This window comes from Physeter macrocephalus, chromosome 8, assembly GCF_002837175.3.
Source record: "Physeter macrocephalus isolate SW-GA chromosome 8, ASM283717v5, whole genome shotgun sequence".
Classification (NCBI taxonomy): Eukaryota; Metazoa; Chordata; class Mammalia; order Artiodactyla; family Physeteridae; genus Physeter; species Physeter macrocephalus.
The window spans coordinates 50,120,281-50,137,131 of record NC_041221.1 but is presented as its reverse complement, the minus strand read 5'-3'; the positions used below and the strand labels follow the sequence as shown (position 1 = coordinate 50,137,131).

The 16,851-nt window shown below is 42.8% G+C and overlaps 1 protein-coding gene across 3 annotated transcripts; it reads right to left on the bottom strand.

Annotated features, from left to right (window-relative positions):
• Nucleotides 1-1,905: 1,905 nt before the first annotated feature.
• PTGER4 (prostaglandin E receptor 4) lies at nt 1,906-16,608 on the bottom strand. 3 transcript variants are annotated; one of them, XM_028492876.2, is made up of 3 exons: nt 16,004-16,608; nt 14,634-15,549; nt 1,906-3,877 (listed from the first exon to the last, which is right to left on the bottom strand). In XM_028492876.2, exons 2-3 carry the CDS (start codon nt 15,504-15,506, stop codon nt 3,287-3,289), a joined length of 1,464 nt encoding a protein of 487 aa, XP_028348677.1. In that variant the 5' UTR covers nt 15,507-15,549; nt 16,004-16,608; the 3' UTR covers nt 1,906-3,286. The 3 variants fall into 3 exon arrangements, with proteins under 3 accessions (XP_028348677.1, XP_007112037.1, XP_054942507.1); XM_007111975.4 differs by having other exon boundaries at nt 16,116-16,607; XM_055086532.1 differs by having other exon boundaries at nt 3,614-3,877; nt 14,447-15,549; nt 16,116-16,608.
• Between the last annotated feature and the right edge of the window lie 243 nt (nt 16,609-16,851).

Below are 16,851 nucleotides of genomic sequence, written 5' to 3'. Positions count from 1 at the left end.
CCAATGCAGAGGACACGGGTTTGAGCCCTGGTCTGGGAAGATCCCACATGCCACAAAGCAACTAAACCCATGCACCACGACTAGTGAGCCTGTGCTCTAGAGCCCGTGAGCCACAACTACTGAGCCCACGTGCCACAACTACTGAAGCCCGTGCCCCTAGAGCCCGTGCTCTGCAACAAGAGAAGCCACCACAATGAGAAGCCCACGGGCAGCAACAGAGACCCAACACGGCCAAAAGTGAATAAATTTAAAATATATATATTATATAAAATTACCATTAAAAATTATTTAAAAAAGATTCTCAACATCATTTGTCACTAGGGAAATGCAAATCAAAACCACAGTGAGACACCACTTCGTACCCATTAGGATGACCGTAATAATTTAAAAAGACAATAACATGTATTGATGAGGATGTGGAGAACTTGAAACTCTTGTACATTGCTGGTGGGAATGTAAAATGGTGCAGTCACTTGGGAAAACATTTGGCAGTTCCTCAAAAAGTTAAATATATACTTAATAAATGACCCAGCAGTTTCACTCCCAGGTATATAGAGAATTGAAAACAATATGTTCCCACAAATACTTGTACACAACTGTGGCTTATCAGCGGTATTAATAACAACCCAATAATGGAATCAACCCAAATGCTCATCAACTGACGCATGGATAAACAAAATGTAGTATATTCACACAATGAAATATTATTCAGCCATAAATCAGGAATGAAGTACTGATTCATGGTGCAACATGGATGAACTTTGAAAATATTATGCAGACAGTAAAGGCCACATATTGTTTGATTACATTTATGTCCAGAATAGGCAAATCCTTAGAGATACAGTGGTTGCCAGGGTCTGGGGGGAAAGGTGAATTGGGAGTGACTGCAAATGGGTATGTGGTTTCTTTTTGGGATGATGAATATGTTCTGGAATTAGGAGTAATGGTTGCACTCTATGAATATGCTACAGTACTTTATAAGGCAAATTTTATTATATGTGAGTTTTATTCCAATAAAAACAAAAAAAGAATAAGCCAGAATCAGCATTCTGGGTGGTGAACCTGAAGTAAAGGATGAGTGAGATTACGCCTTGACTATTAGTAATACTAACTTCTGAATGAGGCTTTGTTTTTCCTCCATGAACATGGGTGATGAATATACATATTCATTTATACATAAATTTAGATGTTGTCTCATTGTCCATATACATGGAAGAAAAACAAAAGCTTCTCTCACAAGTAAAATATTCTCTGAAAACATTGTTTCTTATTCATTGGTTAGCACAGTAAAACAGGAAGAGCCAGATCTCCTTTTCTGAGGTAGCCCTCCCTCAGCCGAAAATCACTAAGCCTTCAGGACTGTGAAGATGACAGTCTTGCTTTTCTGATATCATCCAAAAATCTCTCTAAAAAAATCGCAAAAAAATAATCATAACCTCACTCCTGGGGTTTGTTGCTACTCAGTGTGTTCTAATACTGGCAGCGTTCGCATCACCTAGGATATACCCCAGACCTACTGAATCAGAAACTTCGTGTTTTCACAAGACTTGCAGTTGACTGTGATGCATGCTAAAGTTTGAAAAGCACTGATCTAGAGAATTAACAACTAGGAAGGGTCACAAGCTTATGCTAATGTTTTAATATTAAATATTTGGATCCTTTACATGTAGCAAGTTAAGCATAATACTGTCTCCCCTACTATCCATACAGACTGGTAATTTTGAGTACACTTCGCACCCAGATCTTGGTTTCTAAGTGCCCATCTTCATTAAGTGGATCCAAGGCTCTGTGCTATTCTTGTAACTTTACCTTCGACATCATTGTAAAATAAAAAATTTTAAATATTTCAATTTAAAAAGATGAAAGATGACCTGAAACAAACACACAAAAATCACACAAGTTTTCCAAAACTGATGATATGGAACTCAGACGGAGTGTATTTATTTATTATAATCTCCAAAATAATTTCAGTTGGTACAACTGCTTAAAACCACATCACTATCAGGCTCAATTTACTTACAACCAAGCAATTCACAAAAACATTTTAAGCAACAAAACATGCTTAATATTTCTTTGAGAAGGTCCTTCTCAAAGAATATGTGTACAGCATTACTGGGCGTTAGCACAAAACTTTTAGAAGATGACCTTTACATGCCCAATTTCTGTACCCCTTCTGTTGTGACATCATCTGTGAAAGGCTAATTTAACCAATCCTTCCACGCCTCCAAGTAAAGCCCTTCATGGTGCAGTCTGCCTTTCTCTTAAATTTTAAAGAATATTCTAGATCATTCCTTAGGAAAGTAAAACTATGCACACTTCTGGGGGGAAAACAAACAAGCTGCTTAGGCTTTTTATTTTTATATTATACACTTCAATTATGGGTTACTTATTAAACACTTTTTAAAATTTGTTACATTTTAAAAAGTACCAGCTAAAGAGGACAGAAGTACAAAATATTTATTATCAGCGTGTTAGGTTCTCCTGAAATCAGTTTTCTGGATAAATGCATGCAGCATCACTAAACGTTTTTCACTATGTATTACACATAGCTTAGAAAGAACTTTAATATTTTGGCCTGTAATTTTCGTGTCTTAAATAGTATTTTGCTTTATTCCTTTAATAGTGCTAAACTCTTTCTTTTAAAAATTTTTCTTTTTTATAGATATGACTCTCACTGTGAATTTTCAACACCATAGCCTGAACTTGGTTATGAAAAATATCTAACATCTGCAACTTCAGCTGGTTATACTAGGGGGAGAGGGGTTACCATAATTTTATTATACCTTGTATTAACAATAAACCTTCTCACAGAGAAGACAATACTTTAAATACCTTAAATCATATTTACAACAATAAAATTCACATTTCATGCTTTAGTGAGACACTTAAATCATCCATAAGATAGTCCTCCTAGTTTATTGGAATAGAGCCCTTCTGTACCTGGCCTTCTGCTGTGTGCCAGATATAAAGCTCTTGACGTTATGAAAATAGCAAACTTATGCCATCCTCCTATCAAGTAGAAAAACTGAGGGTACATCTTCCCAGCCATCAAGTTGTAACCGAAATCCTGTATCATAGCGAGGTGGCAACCAATGTGCTTCAGACCTCGGGACCCATAGGAATCAACGTGATTGTTTGAAAAGTGCTCAAAAGCCAGGATATTCTTTAATGTGCATTGTAGAATGAAGAGGGCCCTTCTGAGCACGGCTAAACAGTTCATTTATGTGTCTATTGCACAGGGTCTTAGAAGCTTCCAGAAATAGTGCTGTATTTCTTTCCTTCACTACTATATACATTTTTCTGATAAGTTCAGTGTTTCATTGGGAAATGTGACTTGCAGGGAGCTCCCCTTTGGGGCAGGTCCAGCCCTGCCACTCCCACCAACCTCGTCCACCAGTAAGACACTCTCTGAGTCCTGCCCCTGTGAGGAGTCTGAGGTTTCTGATATTCGCAGAGTCCTAAGTGATGTGCTGTCTGTTTGGGTCAGGCCCATGCCAGGCACACCCGGAAGCAAATTCCTGCCTCCAAGGCCGTTTTCACTGAGGTCTGGCATGTAAAGGAGGGTCTGAGACGTGCTGCTGACCTCCTTCAGCTCCCGGGAGAGAAAGGAGCGAGAGTGGCCTGACATGGCAGAGGATGTCCTTCTACTGTCTGAGCAGTGCTGCCCCGAACGCTCTCTGCGCGAACCCCCGATGCGGCAGAAGAGGCATTTGATCTTCTCTATCGCTTTACTGAGCACTGTCTTCCGCAGGAGGATGTATATCCAGGGATCCAGGATGGGGTTCACAGCAGCAATTCGGATTGCCTGCAAATCTGGGTTTTTGCTGATAACTCGCTCCAAATTTGGCTGATATAATTGGTTGATGAACACCCGCACCTGTGTAAATGAGATGCCCACATTTAGTGTTTATCATTAAGCAACTGGGAGAAACATTTTTATGCAACGTCTAACTTAGTAACATTAGGTAGCTGCCCTCTTTTCTGTTAATAAGTGCCAGGAAAAGAGCAGCATACACAATTAGCTTCAGAAAAACCACCGATTAACATTTATGTTTCAAGTCAGTGTAACTTTAGTATATTTGTAACTACCTTATGAATATCTTCCCAAGATCAAAGATGGTATAAAAGAATGCAATATGTGTACAGGTAACATATGCATGAAGTTCCCTGGAGAAGAATTTTATTAACTTCATTTATGTGAGTGCTTTCAAGTTTTTGTAATTCTAATGAAGTATCTTTTTTCCCCCAATAGGCACTGATTTCCTTTATGCCAGTTGGCTTTGTATATATTTAAATGAAACTTATTTTGGAAGTCAACTAATCATCTAATCACAGAAAAGCCCAGAAATTTATTTTAGGATCTAGAAAGAATAGCCTGGAAACTTTTAAACCAATATCTGAATCTATTACCATCTAGAATGACCAGAGAATAGTTTTTATTTTCTCTATATGAATCTGTTCCCCAGTTATAATAATCATCTAGTGTTATCAACTCTTCCTTCAAAAATCTTTTCTATAAGCTAACTATATGTCAATAAATAAATAAATACAATAAATGAAAAGAAGAAAAAAAGAAAACCTTTCCCCTTTTTTCCCTCTAACTGCATTCCTCACCTGGATAACTGCATCAACCACCAAACTAGCTTTCCTACCTCTGATTTCTGTTCTTTCCAATCCATCCTCCAAACTACCACCAGGAGATTATTTCTAAAATGCAGATCTGATTATGCTACTTGGCTGCTAAACCTTCACTGGCTCCCTGCTGCCTGGGAACTATAGTTTTGCTCAACAACTGCCACTCAGGGAATCCATCCCTCCTTTGTGTCTGTGGAGCATTTGAGCCAGTAAACAGCCAAGAGCACTCTGGACAGCCCCACAGCTATGACAAGTCATTCTAGTGCAGTTTGAGCTATTCAAGGGAAGGGGCACGCTGCCAGCCCAGCACAGGCCAGGATGGCATGAATGAAGTAAACACAAGGAGACCTTAACAACCTTTTTGCTGTTGTGGAGTCTTATTTTTGACAGTTAAACGTTTTTGCTTTTACCGTAATCACTTATTTACTCATATTCTTTCATGCATTTAATCATTTAATAGTAAGCCTTTATTGTGTGTTAGGCATTGTGATAGGTTCTGGGCACAAAAAGTTGCATTAAAGACCAAACAACACTTGAAGGCAGAGAGTAACCTCCAGCGTGCAAAACAGTAAGGTAGATCAACTATTGCTGGGGGTAAATGATGAGAGGCATTTATAGGGGGCACAGCTAACCCAGACCTGGAGGGGAGGGCATCAGAAGATGCTTCCTGTGGGAGAGGAGCTTGGACTGAGTTTTGATGGATGAGTGGGAGTTTGCTGAATTTAGAAGGAAGGACATAGCATTTTATTTTATTTATTTTTGGCTGCGTTGGGTCTTTGTTGCTGCGCACGGGCTTTCTCTAGTTGCAGCGAGCGGGGGCTACTCTTCCGTTGCAGTGCGCAGGCTTCTCATTGTGGTGGCTTCTCTTGTTGCAGAGCACGGGCTCTAGATGCGCGCACTTCAGTAGTTGTGGCACGTGGGCTCAGTAGTTGTGGCACGTGGGCTCTAGAGCACAGGCTCAGTAGTTGTGGCGCACGGACTTAGTTGCTCTGTGGCATGTGGGATCTTCCTGGACCAGGGCTCGAACCCGTGTCCCCTGCATTGGCAGGCGGATTCTCAACCACTGTGCCACCAGGGAAGCCCAGAGATAGCATTTTAAGTGGAGTAATTCTATGTGCAAAGTCATGGAAGAATGAAATGATATGCCAACTTCTGGGAACTTCAAATGACTCAATGAAAAGAGTATGAATTTGTGTAAACTTAAGGAAGACTATCATTTTATTCCTTAGAGGTAAAAGCACTTGTTTTTTTCTTTTTAAAAAATTGAAGTACAGTTGATGTACAATGTTATGTAAATTACAGGTGTACAATACAGTGATTCACAATTTTTAAAGGTTTTACTCCATTTATAGTTATTATACAATATTGGCTGTTTTCCCTGTGTTGTACAATATATTCTTGTACCTTATTTAATACCTAATAGCTTGTACCTCTTAATCCCCTACCCCTTTGTTGCTCCTCCCCCTTCCCTCTCCCCACTAGTAAACACTAGTTTGTTCTCTGTACCTGTGAGTCTGCTTCAGAAAGGTACTCGTAGGGCTTCCCTGGTGGCGCAGTGGTTGAGAGTCCGCCTGCCGATGCAGGGGACACGGGTTCGTGCCCCGGTCCGGGAAGATCCCACATGCCGCGGAGCGGCTGGGCCCATGACCCATGGCCGCTGAGCCTGCGCGTCCGGAGACTGTGCTCCGCAACGGGAGAGGCCACAGCAGTGAGAGGCCCACGTACCGCAAAAAAAAAAAAAAAAAGGTACTCGTTAAATGTACACTTTCACATTTACTCCTGAAGAGCAGATCTTAGAAGCTCTCATCATAAGAAAAACATCTTGTAATTATGTGTGGGGATAGATGTTAATTAGACTTATTGTGGTGATTATTTTGCAATATATAAAAATGTTGAATCCTTATGCTGTGCACCTGAAACAAACATTATATATCAATTATATCTCAATAAATATATGTGTGTGTGTGTATATATATATATGTATATATGTATATATATATATTATATATATATATATAAAATGTTGAATCCTTATGCTGTGCAGCTGAAACAAACATTATATATCAATTATATCTCAATAAATATATGTGTGTGTGTATATATATATATGTATATATGTATATATATATATATTATATATATATATATGAAAAAAAAACCCAGAATTTTTCTCTTAAAGAAGGATGATGATGATGATGATGATGATGATGTCTGGGTCTTACTTCTAATTCCACCAGGATCTTTTTTTTTTTTTTTTTGCGGGGCGCGGGCCTCCCACTGTTGTGGCCTCTCCCGTTGCGGAACACAGGCTCCGGACGCGCAGGCTCAGCGGTCATGGCTCACGGGCCCAGCCGCTCCGCGGCATGTGGGATCTGCCCAGACCGGGGCACGAACCCGTGTCCCCTGCATCGGCAGGCGGACTCTCAACCACTGCGCCACCAGGGAAGCCCCCACCAGGATCTTTTTTATAAAAATCTTACTGTAATTCATATAAAAATAGTGGTTTTAAGATAACTGCCATCTGTCTGTCTTTAGTAATTATTTGATAATTATTATTGCCTTCAGTAATTATTTAAGGTTAGGGAGAAGTAAGAAGTGAGTCTCACAGCCAAGGAGGATGCATTAAAAACCATAAAAAAAAGAAAGAACTCGTAAAAGCATAGCTGGAGCCATTTAATTAGGGACAAATATCTCTAATAAGAGTTGATGACATTGCCACTTTGCCATACAGTATAATAATTAATATTCATGGTGTATGAGTCACTAAGAAAGAATAGGGATATTTTAGAAAGATTTATAACAAATTGGATAAAAAAGTCTAAAATGTGTAAATAAATTTCATTAATCTGCAAAACTCAACTTATATGCAACTTATTTCTAGATGATGCTATAGATCAGTGAGGTGTAACTGCATTTCTGTTTCTTCCTACACTGGAGTTTAGACCTCAATCAACCACAGGCTTATAATCCTTTATCAAGAAGTTGTTACTGTTTTGTTATTCATTTGTTTTGTTTTGTTTTTGGTCGTAAAACCTGAACTGACTAGACCATGAGGTGATTTATAATTTTATTTATTCCACTTAATGTGAATATTCCTATGTTTTGCTCCAGAGGTCCTGTTTCAGTTCTGATGGGGATATTACATTTTACACATTTATACATTTAGTATATTACTAAATTACTCTTCTAAAAACCAAGAAGTTCTGAATTTAAAACACATCTGGTGCTAAATGTTTTGAATAAGCAACTGCAGTCCTGCAAATCTCATAGAATAATGCAGTCAAATGGCTCTAAGATGAAATTATTACCTTGATCTCTGGAAGAGAGCTAAATAAAAACTGAACTAGAATGAACAGCAGTATATGAGGACTACTCTTAAAATACTATTAGAAACCATGTTTGGATAAATGATACTATCAAGACAAAGGATGACTGATTTTCTATCCTTTCAAAAACCAGTGAAACAAAGCATCTTGGTTTCCTCCCACCATACTCTTTATTGAGGTTCTCAGCGGCGCCTGGGCACCGAGATTCCCTCAGGTCTACGGACCTTTTCTTAGATGAAGTGTTACAGAAACCTGGACGTTTTGAGAACCTTATTTAGATCCCCCATGCTGTTGGTGGGCGATTTTGGTCTGGGCCCCAGGTCTCCAGATGACTTCCATGTTGCTTTTTCTGTTTTAAGGCCAGCTGGCTTTCTGTTTAAGAATTATTTCCTGAAAAGGGAATTATTGGTAAAAAGCATGAGATCTATATTTTGCTCTCACACAGTAGGTTCCTAAGGGTAAAAGAAAGGATAGATTTAAATCTGTTAGCATCAGGCCCTCCCTGGTGTGTAGTAGCCTCCAGTGAAAAACCGAAGGCAGGATTTGTGCGAATTTGAGACTTCCAACCTCTAGGTGGCAGTGTTGCTCCACTTGGGCGTTTTTGGTCCCACAGGCCGCTTAAGAAGCGTTTTGCGGGCTTCCCTGGTGGCGCAGTGGTTGAGAATCTGCCTGCCGATGCAGGGCACACGGGTTCGAGCCCTGGTCTAGGGAAGTTCCCACATGCCGCGGAGCAACTAGGCCCGTGCGCCACAACTTCTGAGCCTGCGCGTCTGGAGCCTGTGCTCCGCAACAAGAGAGGCCGCGACAGTGAGAGGCCCGCGCACCGCGATGAAGAGTGGCCCCCGCTTGCCACAACTAGAGAAAGCCCTCGCACAGAAACGAAGACCCAACGCAGCCAAAAATAAATAAATAAAATTTAAAAAAAGAAAAAGCGTTTTGCCCAGCCACCTCCAAGACCCTCTTTCAGAACAGAATCTTGGTTAATTCTAAACTTTGCATTTTTCAAATTTTTAACATAGAAATGTTTTGTTGCTAGTTTCTCCCACCGCTTCCTCTAGGGAAACATGGTTACTACTGAGAGGAGGAAGAATTTTGAACAGCTGAAATGGATATAGAAGGAATGAAATTTGTAGCTATTTAAGGGAATGTAATATTAGGAGTTACCATTCAATTTTTAAATTCCCATGACCTTTCAGAAAAGTCAGAGTATTGTAAAAAAAAATTAATAATGGACTTTCATAATCAAAGGTGACAAGAGGCAAGGAAAGAATCATCTTTGTGGCTCACTTCATGTTCAGCAGTAATTAATTCTGACTACTGTTAAGGGAATGAAAGAGCCTTATTTCAGAGTTCCATGGTTGGGGGGTGCTTACAATTAATACAAGCTACTGAACCTGGTCATTTAATGTCTTCTCAGGAAAGGAGAGATCACGGGGTAGCATAAACATGAGTTTGAAAAGCAACATTCCAAATGCAGGTAAAAACATTCTCAAAAGTTGGTCAAATCTTTTGAAAAAAAGATGAAAGAGTTTTCCTTGGCAGCATGTTCTCAATGGAGACTTGAAGTAGAGAAAAAGAAGGCAAAAAAGAACAAAATGCCCACGCACTTCATAAGGTTTGAAAAAAATATAGCCATCTCTGCCTCACTTTAAAGGCTACTTGATTTGCTCTGCCGAAAGGGGGGAAACCCCAGATTAAGATGGGACCATCCACAGCAGGACTTCAGTGTCATGTAGGGAGGGGAAAGCACTTTTCTGCAATTCGTGTCCAATGGGCTCTTGTTACACAAATAAACATGTTCAGGCAGTTTTCAGTTTTGGAAGAGTGTGCTGCTGAGAAAACGGAACCTCTGAGTCGGAGGCGGGCGGGGGAACACCTTAAAAGAATTCACTGAATACAAACAACACTTACAGTCTCTTGCAATTTTAAAAGTTAGTCTATTTTTCAGTAGCTGCAGATTTGCGCCTGTGGCTTATTGTTAAAATTGGCATACACGACAATATTCTAAACTTCTCAAAGATGACTAGACATTAGGATTCAGGAGCATTGGAACATAACTTGGAGAAAAGATGATAAATTCAAAATTAGATGTGATGACAGGAAAGCTATAAGGGAGGCTACATGTTGTAAAGATAAATGCCCACGTTCTGTTCACATCCTGGCTCTGCTCCGTAAAGAATTTATGAGCAAATTATGAAAGGGCTTAGTACAAATATGTGGAGGCTTAGCCACTGTGGAATATACCAATAATTTTTAAACCACAGCTTAGAGGTAGCTTTGGGGTATATAGTTAATGACACGGTATCAAAAACACATACTTGCTGTTTAAGAATTAACTTGTTGGCGGGGAATGTCTAATTGAAAAAGAATGTTGAGATTTTGATTAGACTGATTTGGTAGTTGACTGTCGAGGTAGAAATGTTTTCCAACAAATGACAAGAACCTGTAAATGGATTTGTGTGTGTGTGCTCCTTGTTCTGTTCTGAGCACATAAAAGAAGTGTGTTTTCAGTTATCTAACTGCCTTGTGAAGAGTCCAAAATTGACACAGCTGTTACTAGAAATGCTTACTTTTTTTTTTTTTAATTTAGCGACAAAAAAAAATCTCTAAGTAAAGGAGAGTGGAGAGAGTGCTTGGCTGTGTGGTGGAGTGAGAGCTCTGTTCTCCTTCCCTCTGCCTCACTAACTGGCCGTTTAACTGCAGGCGAATTGCCTCGTCTCTATAGGTCAGGTCTGTACATTGGACATTTATTTCTGTAGTGTTTGTTTTTTTAAACTCTAACTTTCAACATTCTAATAGGAGCCTGCAAGAATCACTTCAGCTCTGGGGGAAAAATATCTTATTAGCCTTGACAGGTCAGCATAGCATGGCAAAAGGAACATTAGACTAGGACTCACCCACAGCCACCCAGGAAGTAGCATGATATAGTCTCCATCTGCTGTTGAGGAATCCAAGGTGCAGAAGGAGTGAAGATACTGGCCAGCCCTCCTTTCTGCCTAGAGCTTTTTTTGAGACTCAGAGGAGATGCAGGGAAAACACCTTACTTTTATGTGCTGCTTTGCAGTCTTCAAGGTACTTACTACTGCTGGGTCTGCAATTTTATGTTATGGCTAAAAATCTGCTTTGGGGCATTGCTATTTTTTAATTTAGCCAAATATATTTGAAAAAAATAATCAGATCCTTCAGGTTCTGCTGTAATAGTGCCTGGATTAATGGTATTCCTCATGTACCTCTAGATGTGATTTTTACTCATCTGAAACCCCATCAGTTGTTTTAAGATTCCACTTTCAGTCTGCCTACAGTAAATAAACATCTACACAGCCTTTCTCTGCTCTAATAAACCTTTGCTGATCAGATGCTGATGAAGTCTTTATGCAGACAACTAGTTTATAGTAAGGAGACAAACACTCACAGGAAGCTATTTTCCTGAAGACCCAGGCAGAAGAGGAATCAAATTGGCCATTCTGCCCTTAACAGAGATGAATGCTTGCTACTTCAGAGGAAGAAGAAAGAAAATAAAAGAAACGAGTAAGCAATAAATACTGCCATGGCTTGCCTGTGCATGGGGGGGAAATGCCTTTTCAAATCCTACAGTGTAACTGTTTAGCCCGGAGGCAAAAGATTGGATTATAATCATTATCGTAACATTAGTAACTGCAAAATTAGGCACCAGATGTTGATCCACCTGCAGCATTTAACACCAGGACCTTAGGAGGCTGTCTCACATATTTCTAAAGAATTCAATCCCTTTTATTTATCTTAAGCATAGATTCTTTCTTTTCTTTAGCTTCTCTTGTATTTTAAAAACCAGAGCCTGGTTATAAATAGAATAGACAAAATGACAACCACCGCCTTCCCACAAAACCTTGTCATGTTCCCTGTCCATTGTATTTACATCTTTTCTGTTCATTGTTTATGATTCGCTTTAGAAAATTTTGCAACTTCAGCACAGTTCCTTATATATCCACAACTAATTTTCCAATCTTTCTCAAATTTCCATTCCAAGTTCTATTTATGCAACATATAGATTTTGGATAACAAATTAAAATTTACTTTTGATCCTAAATTCAATATCAACTGCCCTCTAAGAGCCACTGTAGTTTTTCCTTCCCTGGTGTCCAAAAGATAAAAAATGTGGGTCCTTTGCAGTGACTGCTTGTTTTCCTTATATGTTGCGAGTCAAGCTTTGCTAAACTGCACATAAACTGTATTTGCTCTATTATTTCCAAAGCATTTTAAATGTTTCGAAGGGTTTGATTTGCCTCAGATAGGATTAGCGACCAACTTTATTTGATAAAGTTAAAAGAGATGCTTCATTAGTTTCCTTGGAACTGAAGATAGATCTGACAATTTTAAATGTCAAAGTTCAGAAACTTTCAACTTAAATTACAATATGAATAAGAGAAACATGAAAAAACAAGAAAGTTGTAAAAGTAACCCAAGGAAGGCTACAGTTGTGGATGTTTCCCTTTTAATTCTTTCAGTAATTGCTAAACTGTGGCTGGGTGAGTAGTACAATGACACCATTCTTATCATTAATTTACAATTAAATTGATTCTGAAATTAGATTTTAGTGGCCAAAACTAAAGGCTAAAAACTGAAGCTGCCATTACTTGTATGATTCCTTATTACTTACAAAGCTATGTCCATGTGATTACTTCTCAGCTGAGCCATTGTCAATTTTCAGGGTACAATGACTTAATATCTACTACTTGATACTGACTTTATATAGAGTATAGTCCCTGTTAGTTAAAATGTGGTTAATTTGCAAACCACAAATACAGCTCCTATCATTTCTTGCCTCTTACTTCTCAAATAATGTCAAAGGCTTTGTGATAAATGGCTCTGCACCATGGGGTCAGATCTGCTATTTCAGCGCATAAGAGGCTTGAAGAAAACGATTCATCTGTGACTGTGGGGTAATCAACAGCTTCACATGCTTATCTCCAACCAAAACACATTTTAAAAGTATGTGCATGTTGCTAAGCTTCTAGCTCTAATTCCTCAGTTCCTTAAAGTGCAAGTTCTGCAAACAACAACAACTCACTTTGGCATTTACTGTTCTGTAAAACATAAGGCAGAGGCCACAGAAGGAAGCCCCAGCAGGAGCAGAGTTGTTTCTTCCAAAATCTCACTTTATTCTGAGTTGCCATTACAGACAGTAAAATATATTTATGTGGCTCAAACAATTCTGTAAATTTTACTGGGTCCTGCAATGGTTTAAAGGCCCTTCTGGCCAATTACATTTACTTCTGTTTATACAAATTGGCAAGAAGCTACTGTATGCTGGCTCTCAGCCATCTCGAAGTTCCTTCCATTTACAGTCAATTTTACCAGAGACATAATATTTTTATATTAAAGATCCCCGAACAGCATTAATAAGGGAAAAGAAGGAATAATAACCTGTTACATTTATTTTCTCTTGCTCCCAGTCAGCATAAAAAAAACCCAAACTTTATTGAGTTGACAGTTTAGAATTTCCAGGAATGAGGTGTTTTGAGAGATGGAAAAACTCCGAACTAGTTGCTTTCAAGAGAAACTCTACATACAGTAGTATGTGCATCTGCCCATGGGTTTCTAGGGCAAATAGAGGAGAACTAGGTAGGCTTTCAACCTTCCAGCTTATGACATTTTAAAACATTTTGAAAGTTAATCCAAAGGCAATTTTAAAGAAGGTGGTGTCCTGAAAATAAAGTGTACCAAAACTCAAATACACACACTGCTGCGAAGGCCAAAATTAGAAGCGTTCTAGGAGGGAGACATGACGTAATATAACAGAAGCAGGGTTTGGAGTCAGAAGGGTCTGAGGTTCATTTCAAGCTGCAAGGCTTTGGCTTGGCAATAAATAAGACGACCATCTCTAAAACTCCATTTCTCTAGAAAGGCACTGTACCTCTCACAGCTGAGGATTCGAATTCAATACCTCATGTACATCAGACTGCCCTTAATATGCCCCCTGAGAAACCTTGCTTTCCTGGCGCCTAGAGAGAATGACGGAACCCGGGTCTGGACCATGCCTGTGTAGGGCCACATGTGCACTGCGATGTGCTTCCCAGCATGGTAAGGAGCAGGGAGTTCAGCTTGATAGACTAGCTCTGCTGGATTATTTTAAGAAAGTCAATCCCTGTGTAAAGTGAAGGAGTTAGACTAGACCAAAATGCAACCAATATCCCTTCTAGCTCTAAAATTCTACATAAGCTACCAAAAAACCCGACATAAATCAAAACACTAAAAACCCCACTATTGTAAGGAGTGTACACCAAAGAGATCACCACCCCTGACGTTTCAGATTCTGCCCTAGACAGTGCAGAGGACGGAGCTAAGTCACACTACAACGGTTTCCCCTCTGCATCTGACAGAGTGCGGCGGGTGTTCCCGGAAGGCTCAAGACCAGTGTCAGGCAGCAAGGGGTAGGGGCTGTCCCGAGAAGAGAGAGACAGAGAGACAGAGAGAGAGAAGGAAACGGCGATGTAGGGGAAAAGCACCTGCTGCATCTCTTGAGCGACGCGGAGGTCGGGCCTGCGCTGAGAAGCAAGGCGTGCAGATCCAGCCCCGACCTGGAGGAGACGCGTTGGTGGCCGAGCAATGACAGGGAGAGGAGGGAGCGGGAGATGGAGGAGGGAGGTGGATGCAGGAAAAGGGCCGAGTGGAGCCCTGGCCCCAGCCACTCACCACAAGCGGGATGGAGCAGATCAGCACCACTAGGGAGGTGGCGATGAGTAAGATGACCATCTGGATCTCGGCGCCCGCGATGCGGCGGAAGCTCCGGCGGCGGCGAAAGTCGCTGAGGCGCGGCAGGGCGGGGGAGGCGGCGGCCGAGGAGCCCCGGCAGGCGGCTTGGACCTCGGCGGCGGCCGCCGCGTGGTGCTGCTCGGTGCCCAGCGAGGTGCGGCGCATGAACTGACGGTGCATGCGGAGCAGCGCGCCGCACACGAGCACGTTGCAGAGCACGGTGGCGAGAATGAGGAAGGAACTGAAGCCCGCGTACATGTAGGAGAAGGCGGCGTGCGCCGTCACATTGGTGGTCCAGTCGATGAAGCACCAGGTGTCCGGGTACTGCAGCCGCGAGCTGCCGAGGCCCATGTTGGGCAGCGCGCAAAAGAGCACGTTGGACGCGTAGACCGCGAAGAGCGTGAGGCCTGCCAGCCGCTTGTCCACGTAGTGGCTGTAGAAGTAGGCGTGGTTGATGGCCAGGTAGCGCTCGATACTCATGGCACAGATGATGCTGAGCCCCGAGAGGCCGAAGAAGAGCAGGATGAAGGTGCTGTACTCGCACAGCGCGGGGCCCCCGGGCCACTGGCCCTTCATGTATGTGGCGATGGTCACCGGGCTCACCAGCAACGTGCCCAGCAGGTCGGTGACCGCCAACCCGCATACCAACGTGTAGAAAGTCGTCTCCTTCTGCTCTTTGCGCGACTTGCACAGCACCACGATGGCCACCAGGTTGCCCACCACCCCGAAGATGAACATCACCGCCGGGATGGTCACTGGGCTGTTCAGTCGGTCGGAGGTCAGGGCGGATGCATTGCTTCCAGGGGTGGCCATGGTGGCGGCCGGCGGTACACTGCCTTGGAGTGCGAGGCTGGGTCTGCGGTTGGTAGGAGAGACACAAAGACGCGGTGAGCGGAAATTACCACTTGCACAAAGGTGTCAGACCCGCGCCCAAGAGAATATGCTGATGAGACCAGGGGAGCAACTCGATCCTACACTGCGGATTGTAGCCACTTACCAACTGCGGCTACCGAAATCTCCAGGCTCCGGATACGTCCTGCCAGCAGCACCACTCTACTGGCATTAATATTTATACGTTGGTACTGCCATTCTGTCCTCCTCCCCCCAAGCCAACTCATCCACTGCCAAGATGAACAAGACTTATCTCAAGGGAAAAGTGTTTTGCTCGTTTTCCCGACAGATTCTGAGTCAATAAAAGTCACTGAAACCAGGTTACGGAAGATAATTTGGAGAGCGCGCTCTTCCCTTCCTGGCTCGGCTCAAGGGGCGCGCGCCCACCACTCTGCCCAGTGCCTCCAACCCTATCTCACCTGTGGTAGCCGCGGAGGTGGCAGCCACGTAAGCCCCCAGGGTCAAGCCTCGGATATCTTGGACACGCCTTCACCCTGCCCTCAGCCTTGCCCCGCTCAGTGTGGAGCTTACCAAGCCTTTGCCTTCTCAGAGCCTGCTCTCGGTGGCTGCCAATTCTCCGGAAAAGGGGTCAGAGTGGTCAGCTTTCAAAAACTTGGAGAACCAGAAGGACAGCGAAATGGGTCAGTGAAGCCTGATCTTGGATTTTTTTTTTCTTTCTCCTTTCCTTCGTTTCTTCAAAGACGATACAAGCTTTGCGAAGCCCGCGGGTCTCGTCCGCGGACGGACGGCGCTCAGGTGTACTGCCGCACGCGCAGGTGGCACCGAGCCTCGATACCCGGCTCCGGCCGCCTTCCTTCCCAGCCCAAGGCAGCGCAGGCGGCTACCGGGGCTGGCGGCTGCAGCAGAGGCCGCTTTTGGCGCCCTGGGGGCGGCTTGAGGTCCACTCGGCCTGAGGCTCTGACCTGGGGCCGTTCATCTTCCTCTCGCGCTGCCTGTTTGGAGCTCCGCTCTTGTCCTTCCAGCCTCTGTACAAACTTTACTCCTGCTTCAAGTTTCCCTGGCGGAGGTGGGGCCACACAGTGCGCGGCCCGGGCGCCCATTGGCCAGGCCGGGAGGGGGCGGGGCGCGTGGTCGCTCCTCTGCGCGGCGAGGAAGCTCCGCGGGCTGGAGGGAGGGGCTCCGGGCTGCGCGGATCCCACCGCGCCTCGGGGGGCGGCTCCCTGCGGCTTTCCCGCCCTCCAACGAAGTGGGGTGTGGGGGGGGTGTTGGAGACTTGGTCCTTTCGCCTCAGGCAGGTGGTGCGGAG